The sequence below is a fragment of the Pygoscelis adeliae genome, unplaced genomic scaffold, assembly GCF_000699105.1.
Source record: "Pygoscelis adeliae isolate BGI_AS28 unplaced genomic scaffold, ASM69910v1 Scaffold315, whole genome shotgun sequence".
NCBI lineage: Eukaryota > Metazoa > Chordata > Aves > Sphenisciformes > Spheniscidae > Pygoscelis > Pygoscelis adeliae.
In genome coordinates, this window is record NW_008824865.1 from 120,406 (window position 1) to 130,944 (window position 10,539).

The 10,539-nt window shown below is 42.5% G+C and overlaps 1 protein-coding gene across 1 annotated transcript in view; it reads right to left on the reverse strand.

The window, feature by feature from the left end:
* Positions 1 to 10,539, reverse strand: part of LAMB4 (laminin, beta 4) — a 44,576-nt gene that overhangs the window by 23,857 nt on the left and 10,180 nt on the right. Inside the window, exons 8-16 of the mRNA XM_009324387.1 lie at positions 10,171 to 10,291; positions 9,319 to 9,507; positions 8,057 to 8,236; positions 7,101 to 7,210; positions 6,538 to 6,617; positions 5,371 to 5,521; positions 3,388 to 3,573; positions 2,091 to 2,212; positions 1,265 to 1,385 (exon numbers count right to left, since the gene is read on the reverse strand). Coding sequence (XP_009322662.1) covers positions 1,265 to 1,385; positions 2,091 to 2,212; positions 3,388 to 3,573; positions 5,371 to 5,521; positions 6,538 to 6,617; positions 7,101 to 7,210; positions 8,057 to 8,236; positions 9,319 to 9,507; positions 10,171 to 10,291 — 1,260 coding nt within the window. The remainder of the gene's footprint in view (positions 1 to 1,264; positions 1,386 to 2,090; positions 2,213 to 3,387; positions 3,574 to 5,370; positions 5,522 to 6,537; positions 6,618 to 7,100; positions 7,211 to 8,056; positions 8,237 to 9,318; positions 9,508 to 10,170; positions 10,292 to 10,539) is intronic.

The following is a 10,539-nucleotide window of genomic DNA, read 5'->3' on the forward strand; positions in this document are numbered from 1 at the left end:
CCTTCTGGCCCTTCTTGTAGATGGGCATCACATTTGCTAACCTCCAGTCCACTGGGACCTCCCCAGTTAGCCAGGACTGCTGATAAATGATGGACAGTGGCTTGGTGACCACTTCCACCAGCTCCCTCAGTACCCTTGGGTGGATCCCATCCGGCCCCATAGACTTGTGTGTCTAAGTGGTGTAGCAGGTCGCTAACCATTTCCCCATTGGATTATGGGGGCTTCATTCTGCTCCCCGTCCCTGTCTTCCAGCTCAGGAGGCTGGGTACCCCAGGAACAACTGATCTCACCATTAAAGACTGCAGCAAAGAAGTCATTAAGTACCTCAGCCTTTTCCTCATCCTTTGTCACTATGTTTCCTTCCGCATCCAATAAAGGATGGAGATTCTCCTTAGCTCCCCTTTTGTTGCTAATGTATTTATAGGAACATTTTTTATTGTCTTATTCTGAAGGTCTAGTCATTCCCCAAGTTCTTCAAATAAAAGAGACTGTGTATAAAAAAGTCAGATTATAATAAGACCTCAGATATATGCTCAGAACTGTTTTTGCTTCTAAGAGGTGCCATGCTGATGACTCCAAAAGCAGTATCTGGCCAAAATTTTTACTTGTATTACTGAGATAGAGAAAAATCAGCTGAAGGTTCTATGTCCAAGTATGGCCAGCCCTTGTCAGGTCCAGTTCTACAGAAGTAACTAGAGGAATGAACTTAAAAATATTTTTCTCAAGAGAAGGACCCAAAACTAACACCCAGTTCCTGACTTGGTGGAAACTTGGGAAATGTCTGGACCCAGTTCCCAGGAAAGTACAGAACTAATTTTACTTTTCCAATGTCATCTTTAAATATATCCATGATTTTTTAATTAGATTCAGTCAAATTATAGAGATTTAAAAAAAAAACCCTAAGTGATTAAGAACTGCATGAATTTATATCCCTAACCACAGCATCTTGTCAGCATATGTGGAGTGTGCTCATAATAAATGAGCAACAGATAGAGGTACATACTCTGATTATTAACATATGCAACAAGTATGACTTGATGAGCTATTATGGTATTGCTTCATGAAAATGAAAACAGATACAATTCTGTCTTTCCATGCAAAAACATGCAAACACAGTGCTAATGGAGGTAATCAGAAGCACACTTGCCTGAATTTCTATTAAAACACACTATAAATGATTTTAAAATATTTTTAATAAGTCTGCATAAAAAAAATCACACTGGTATAAATACAGCCTCAAGGAAATTGTGACAGAACTACTTACTGAGTCAATCAAGATGAACGATTTCGCCTTTGGGTCAGAGGCAGAGGGCTGAGAAAAATACACATCCACAGAATATTCTGCTCCTGGCTCCAGGCAGATTGGAGTTTGCAGAAGTGCAATCCTGCTTAGCAGAAATAAAGCACAGTTACAGCCAGGAGTCGGGACAAGGCAAGTTTACTGGATGCTGTGAGCGCTCCCTCCCCTCTGTGCCTGCATCCTAACGCCTGCAGCCCTGAGCAGGCCCTGCTGCTGGGAGCATACCCAGACCCACTGCTTGCAGGCTTTGGGAAAGCTGCGTGACTTCTGCCTGGATGATTCACCGAGCGCAATTTAAACCTTGTGAGATTAAACTGAAAATGGCAGGTATTACTACTTCAAGCAAAGGAGTTTGCAACCCACTGTTCATATTTGTCCTTTCCTGTCCCTGTTTGACCAAGACTTCGGTCACACCTTCTTGGCTCCTCTCTATTCTTTGCATAGGTCCAAGCTGAAAAGCTGGTTTTGAAAATAGGCTAGGACAGTGACTTTAAGTCAATATTTCCTTTCTATACTGAAATAGCTGCAGTTGGATCTTCGCCAAAGCAACAACTAATCCCAGCAGGATCTCAGGCTGCTCTCCTGCTTGGGCAAACCTTTGCCAGGCTGAGGACTGGAGCACCAGACTCTTCCTTAGAGCCTACGTGGTATTGCTGTGTAACAGCAACAGGAAAGGTCACACATGTGTTTCCAATATTCCCACTTTCCCACACATTTATCGCTGTGCAGTGCTTCAGTAAAAGATTTGTACACAGAAAATCCACAGGCGAAAGGACAGGAATAGTCAGACCTCTTTGTAGCTGGGAGAGGCAACGCATGTGGTTCCTGTGAAAGGCCCTTGTTTTTGCAACGTTGACTTGACAAAATACCAGCGGGCTGGATGGCAACACTTGCTAGCCAGTCTTCCAAGGACTATAAACAAAGGACAAAAATTATGCTCATTTTTTGTATCTGAAAAACCCACTTTCTCTTTGCCAGGGTTAACGAAAGCCATCTGAAAGGCTGCACACTGCAGTGACAAAACAAATTTTCTCTTTGTTCTTTACAGGACTAAAAAAATAATGTTATTTGTGAAAAATGCAATGGCTAATTGAAGAGCAGATGGAAATGGGACCTCAGCTGGTGCAAATGGAAACAGCTCTGTTAAAGTCATTGGACTTGTTTCCTTTCTTAGCACAGTGTTGTCGCAGAGATATCCTTCATTACCTGCCTCCTCTCACATATAATAAGGAATTACAAACATAGAAGACTTTGTAACAGAAGTCTTCAAAATTCAACTGTTTAATCTAATCCTTAGAAGGAAAAAGCTACATCAAACCAGCCCACTGCAAAATTGTTCTCACGTTTTAAGACACTGGGAGTTTTGCTTGCTACGGAATGACAGTAAGAGAACAGAATACAATAGACAGAAGAAGGATCTTGAGTGGTGGGATTGTCCCAGGGAGCTGCAAAGCGAAAGAGCAAGGCATGCAAAAATACTGGTATCAAAAAAACACTTGCCTGTGTTTTTGAAGACATGGGTGCGGACTTGGGTTTAACCAGATTTGGGTTAACAGATTTCCCTAGACATGTCTTTATCATTGAGAAATTTTGTCCAGGCAAAAAATAAGATTTTGGCTATTTTCCTACAATTTTCACACATCTCAGAGCCCAGCTGGAGCAACTGGGAAGCTGGATGTCTGCAAAAGCCCTGGATAAATATCCACTCAGATCACTCCTGCCTGTGCACATTTTTTGGCCCAGAAAATCCCAGCTAGAAATACAGGGTGCCCATCTAAAATGAGCTGTATTTTGCATGTGTCTGATTTGTGAACAAAAGTCTGGTCCAAGCAAAGGTACCAAAAGAGGAACTCCAGCAGATGAAATCTTGGCCAATGCTTAGAAAATACTTGTGATGCTGATTTTTCAGATATGAGTGGGAAGAGTTAAGGGGATCAGTGGAGGGCATGTTGCTCTGTTGATAAGGATGAAAAGGCAAACAATTTTAAATTTAAATATAAAGAGTGGGACAAGTTGCTGTGTCCTATTATTGACAAAATATACCCTGCATCTATCACATCTTAAGACACACAAGACATCACAAGTACCTCAGGCTCATAACGAATTGTGATGTCGAAGTCCATAGCAAAGGGAACGTTGTTGACAGCAAATCTCAGCCCAGCTCCGCTGGGAACGCGGGCGAAGCCGGGTCCCGTCCATGTGACAGACCGGCCGGCGCTGGGCTGCCTGAAAACCACCGACACAGCCGAGTCCTGTCCAAACTGCACTGCACCCTGCAAAGACATACTGACACTTTCAACAACACACAGAGTCAAATTACAAATAGCGAACTCAGAAAAAGAAAGGAAGTATTTTTTCCATGTTATTTACTTATTTCAGCAATCAGCCAGCCTCATTTTCTGAACAAGCTTGTGGTCAACACTCTAAGAACTCTCCCACATGTAGGATGTTTAGGGTCACATATAGAGAAAAGCTTCCTCTAGCTTTGCAAAAACAGCAACAAGAAGGACTAGAATAATCCATCCATCTCTGTATATTTGGCATCTCCAGGCATTCACATTGCAAACCTTAAATGGATTAAGCTTGATTTCATACATGTCTGGACTTTTCATTATAACTATAAATATCAATACTTAAAATGACAAAGCTGACAGCATTTAAACGCAGTAGGTACCGTGTTAACATCTAGGTACACTTAAACGTTGGAAATGTCTTGCAAGCAAAAAAAAAAAAAAGGATTTTACCTTTCATGGGGGCTCTTCCCTTCTAAACAATACATTGAACCTGAGCCTACAATGGCACTGGACATAGCAGAGCAAACCTGTCAATGTGAATTATAGAATGTCCAGCCCAACTGTGTACCAAAAAAATGATTTCATTTGTGTCAGGATCGTAACGTCTAGGACTGTGAATCCCACATGCTCAGACATTTCCTTGCCCTCTGTTGCAAAATAAAATTTTAGTATTTGGTGTAGCCTTAAGTAACTATTAAAGTACCAATTTACCTGTTCCAGTCCAGATTTTCTTACACTTCGTTTCTTGCTCCTGTTTAACACAATCTTTCCATTTTCAATCATGAACTCATAGCCTTGCTTCTGGAAATAGATGTCACACCTTGGAAGAGTGCTTGGTTTAACCTATGAAGTAAAAGTAATGAGAGAGGGGACAGCACTGTCTCAACAATGTTGAAGGGTAGGAAGGCAGCTAAATGAAAATCCACATTCTTAAAACAAGCTCTATTCTCTACTGGGTGAAACTCTAAACTATGGCCCAGCAGCTGCTGGAAACCCTTTTCCTTCACTCTCTTACAATTAACTTGCACGTCCTCTTAAGCTATGTCCCAGACATCTGTTTTCCATTTAATTATTGGACTGTGGGATGATTACTGGTTGTGATTATAGCTAAATATTTGTGGATGTGACCTGCAAATAAACATTTTTTTATTATTCCTTCTCTATAGCTTCTGGACAACACATCGGAGAAGAAATGTTCACAAAAACGTAGGCAGCAGAAGGAATCCATTCCAGACTTGTACTCTACTAGGGGAACAACTACCCCCATTTTGAGGGGAAAAAAAAATAAATTAATTTTTCTAAAAACATTACAGATGGTTGCCAAATTCTTGAGGAAATTGGGCTACAATCAGTGCCATTATGGAATGAGTCCAATGGAGCAGACAGAAATTTGATTCTTCCCCTGTTGGAGATTCCCAGAAATATCACAGTTTGTGATAGCTGTTGGCAACTCAAACAAACTTCCTCTAATTTAAATAATTAAATTAATTTCTCTAATTCATGCTAGACCAGCCTGCACTTGAGGAGGTGGACAGCTTTGCAGGTCACACCATGCTGTAGCGATTGTCCCTTGGTAACAGCCACAGTTACAGGATAGTCATGTCCATGAAGAACAAGGCTGAACTGAGGATGGTCAAGGGACTTGCTTTCTATCTTCCTGCTAACAACACGCTCCGGCTGCTCTCTGAGTGAGGGCTCCTCTCCTCAGCCTCGGCTCCGGTGCCACCACTGCATGGATCCCCTCTCAGTACAACACCTAAAAAGCCAGCTACGTACCAAGGGTGCAGAGCCAGAAAGGGGCTTTGCATGCTCAGCTTCATAAATATAATAATCCAGGGGTAAAAAGAAGTAGCCTGGGGCTGGCTCGTTACACTGGCGGCTCACGACGTTGGGAAGACACTTGCACTGACCGTCCTTCGGTGAGCACCTAGGGTAAGAGTTGGTAAAGGGAGGACGTCAAGAGTGCAGCATGGCTGGGTCCTCACAGCACGAGAGCAGCTCAGCTCCACTCTTGTTTCAGCTTTGCTTCCTTTCTTCCATTGTCAGATCACCTCCCCTATTAAACATTTTCCTACCACTCACCCCTTCTGCTTCCTCCTTCCGACGCTGGATTTATTCAGTCACTTAGGAGGCATGATATGCTTTGTCATTCTCCGTCCATTCCATACCTGAAGCACAAATCCTTTTGTTTCCTGATCATCCGTTACTATCTATTCCTGTATCCATTTCTTGTATCTGTTCCTATATCTATTACTGTATCTATCACTATTCTTAAATATCTATCACCCATAATTTTAGAGGCAGGACATGAGATCAGAAGGACCTTTGATTTGGTGTGAGATTGTAACTTTCATATACTTACACTCTTATTTAACACATCAGATGATTACTAGCTTTGATTTACTTGCTCACAAGGAGCTGCTCTATGGCACTGGACTATGTGCTCCTATGTCTGAAGTCTAACAGCAGTAGTGAAGACCCCTGCCCAAAACACTCCTGAAGGAACCCAACTGAAACCAAGCTTGCTTCTGAAATTATATATTTTGAATAGGAGCCAGTACAACAGAAAAAAATAAGATATTTGTAGCTTTTAAAGTAAATGTACGAAGCTAAGTTAAAAAAATAATCTCTAACTTACTTGTAATTTCTATTAATATTAGGGCCTCTGGTTTTCTCAAACCATGCTGTTTATATTTTATATTAAACAAATCTTGACTCAAGCTGGTTCAAAGATGGCTTCAAAGGAAAAAGGTAAATCCCCCTTAAAATCACAAATAAATTTCCAAGATCCCAAGATGGCTTTACACTGTTTGTATGTGATGAAATTACATCTACAGTCTATTTTCCCATTTGTACTGAGACTCTATTAACCTAATTAGAAAGTGTAGCCTAAGAGTTTATAAAAATCAAAACTAAGAAAAAACTTGGAAAACATTAACTTACAAGTTATTCTGGGATCCACCAATGTCACAGTCACATGGAGAACAGCCATACAAGCTGTTGCCAAGACCCCAGTATCCTACCTGGGATAAAAAGAAAGTGAAAGATTTTTTACGGCAAATATTTAAGTATGTAAAGCACAACAGAACTTATTCCCCTGGATGAACAATGCTCTGGAGCACTCCTGGGCTGCCTGCCTGTGCTTGACCATGTGAGATTGCTTCTCTTACGAGATTGCATGGGTGCTCAGCTACTGCAAGAATAGCCAGATATTTTCCCCATTTGTGCAAGCAAGTTGCTCTAGAAATAGCAAAGATGGTCTGAGGACATGATTTTGCATTTCCTTTCTTTCTTGTGAGTGCTCCTCCTAGTGCAATTTGATTGCACAAATGTTTGCAAGCCATAAAAAAGAACCAGATGTGTCAATGCAAAATGGGAGCATACAGCTGTAAAATTATTTTGAATTTTGACTAATTGTTTATTTTTCTGGCAATGAAAAGGCGGGAGATGGGAGAGGGGAATTCTAAAACCACATGCAGAAGTAATAACAAAAACTGAGTACGTACAAGGCATTTTTCACAGTGTTGCCCCGTGGCAAACCGCTGGCAGAGGCACTCTCCGGTGGCAGGATCACAGATGGAGAAAGGCAAACTGCCGGAAGGATCGCAGTTGCAGGCTGCAGGGAGAGAAATGCATGGTTACCTCTGCGGGCCCCAGTGATGGCAGCAGGACCTGCGTTTGCTTTAGATGTGGCATCAGCATGACAGGCAGTCTCTGTCCTCCAGACAGATGCTCTGCAGGTGGACCTGGCACCCGGCAGCCCTCGTACTACCCTCGGGGAATGGACTGTTTCCCCAGTGGGGATCCTCTCTGGGGGGAGCAGGGGCACTGGCAGAAGTCCAGTGCGGTGGTTTGCTGTGTGCTGATCAGCACTGCACAGTCCTTGCATGTTGCTGAGTACCATGTGGTGGGCATGATGTGCTCACAAACCCACAGTGTGCCTGGGTAGGGGCGGGATGTGTTTTTCAGCAAGCCTCGCTCGGAGGAACAGCTGTCTGGAAGCTCTCATGGCAAGGCAGCAGCTCCTGGATCTCGACACTGCACCGTGCAGTGCAGAGTCCGAGTATCCTAACAAGCGATTCCTGGGATCTCCTCTGTGGCTTTTCATTCACCCTTGTGCTGATTTTGATTCTCAAATTATTTTCATGTGTTTTAATCTCCCTTTTTAATTAAATTCCATATTTAATAATGCTTCTATTAACAACAGCCTGATCCATCATAATATACTATGTATTCTTCAAGTGATTTTTTGCAGATGTAAAAAACAGATGCAAGTGCATCTTTTCCATCTCAGATGCTGCACCAGGTACATTAAATTACATTGACACTAAATTATAGTAGGCAGCTGGGTGTTTTGTGAAGCAGGTAGTATCTGTGCATTAGTGTGTGCATCTGTGCATTCAACTACCTCCATCTCTTAAAAGTGCTTTGGAAAGAAGAACAAAAAAGGTGGTTTACATACGCTGGCAGCCCAGAGGATCACTGCCGCTCAACCCGTAGTAGTTTGCCCTGCACTTGTCACAGTGGACACCCTCCACGTTCTTCTTGCAAGGGCACCGGCCCGCGACCATTCCCAGAGCAGGATCTGTGTGGCTCTCACACATGCCATTGTGCAACGTACCTTCTGGGTCACAGTTGCAGGCTACAGACATGGTCAAGGAGACATATAAAAAAAGCACATTTAGATATAAGCATGAAAACGCAATTACAGAGCTGCAAGTGGGCACAAATTCAGGATTCTTGTAAAGATTACAGATGTTCATCCATGCTCGCTGTGTTGGATGCTTTACAGTTAATGCACAGCCGCTGTTAAGAAATATTATGAGAGTGTTTCCAAGATCTACTTTTTCTCTGGAGGAGAGTTACAGTCTCACTTTAGTAGAAATATACCCTTTGCTTTGGGTATAAATAGGTGTCACTCATCCACTCCCTACCCTCTCCAGAGTACCTGGGGAGGAGGAGGGCCTATAACTATAAAGTATAACTTTTGGGGATGCTCTCATGAAAGCTGTAGGGTTGCAGAGGGGTACCAAGTGTGAGCCACCTCCCCAGTGCTGGTCTGAGTTGGCCATAGCTGAATTATTTACTGGAAGCAATGGATTCAGCAGGGGACACTGCCTTCATGACACATCCCATTTTTTCCTAAGGCACTACCCATTTCTCACAGCAGAGCTGACATCTACCACACCACTTCCCTGCATAATCTCCCCTTGGCTCCTTAAGCACTTGTCATGCCAACCAATTACCACAATTAAATTATACTCAGAGCATTTTTCCCATCCTACATTAATACTGAATTCAGCTCATCTTTCAGAAGAAGGGCTTTCAGGCCTGAAAGCTTATTTTTCTTACGTATGGCAGGTACCTAGCAAAAGTTATTGCTCCTCTCATCATTTTGCACCTCTCCTGTAATCCCTGACTATCACAGAAGCAACAGCACTATTACTATTCATATTTATATTGATGTTGTTCAAGAAAGATGATAGCCCTGCTGGATTTCAAAGTTTAGCAATGAGTTAGAATATGCAGCCCTTTCCACAATGCTGATTCAAGGATGTTGTCATGCAGCGACTTTATAAGGTAGTTTGGATGTTATAGGTTTGGTAACATTTTTACAACCCTATGAACATTTAAGCATGGGGATGCCATAGGGATCAGAGCAAAGAGAACCAGAATCACCCCATTTTGAGTCATTCTTACAGAAGCTAAAGCAGCAAAGCTTACGGAGGCATACGTGAGGGTCCGAGATGACTTTGAATGGATCCCGGTAAAAGAAACGTTTACACTGGTCACAGTGTTGCCCCGTGGTGTTGTCCTGACAGTCCTCACAAACACCACCGCTGACCCCACCACTGGCCTGGTACATGGCCATGTCAAAGTGACATCTGCCAGAGTGGCCGTTGCAGTTACACCCTGAAACCAAAACAAATAGTGGGATATTTCACATCACGATTTCTATTATTGTCATCGTGCCACCATTCCTGTCTACCGTTAACATGGGGTTACTTGTTACTCATATGATTTCAGTGCCCCAGCAGGATCATATCTTCCCAGACCTTGTGCTTTACTGCTGGGGGGAAACATGGGAGACTTACAACAGAACTGGGCCCTACACTTGGAAAAGTACCCATGCAGGGCAGTGTGCCTGATACGCAGTGGGGAACACTGCTCCACTGAAGAAAGATCTAGCTGAATATTTGTTACAGATCCTAATATATTACTCTTGTCTATCCTACATTACTCATTTTTGTGGAAATAAATAATCTAGCCTTGCCTAAATTCTTCTTTCATTCACAAGAAAGACCCTATGCAAACCAATGAATAATCTTTTTTGCATTAGTGGCTTTTTCCTCTCTTTATTGTTTTTTTCTCTTTATGAAAAATAAGAACTTGAAACAGCTCTCCTTCTTGTAGGGCAACACAGCACCAATGGATACAGGAACCCATCTATTTTTCTAGATGAGACATGGAAAAGTCTTCCTCCCAGAAACCCGGCCATCCCATTATGTATTGCGCCAGGATTGTGCTACACCAACCCCCCAGCTATTGAAAAGGAAAATAATATGTTTGAGTTACGCTTGCAAGCATTATCTTGTGCCCCTTCAGCTGGCCTCCAGGGAGCATCATTGTAGAAATCTTTACATCTTTCACAGGACAAACCTTCGGTGTTATGGTGGCAGATACATCTCCCATGGACCTGCAACGTGGTGAGAACAGAGAGGTGAGGTGACATGAGAGGAGAGGAGATATCTGCTCAAGGTATGCCAGCAAGATCAGGAAAATTCAAAGCTCTTTGGCTCCCTCAGCTGACATGATTCGCAGTTATTTGAGTAAAAGGTCTGGAGAATACCTGCAAACTTTAACCAAATAGTTTTAAAGCCACTGAGCAACATTTAGAAAAAAAATACTTCGAGATATCAAAAAAGACTTCAACTTTTTAAATTC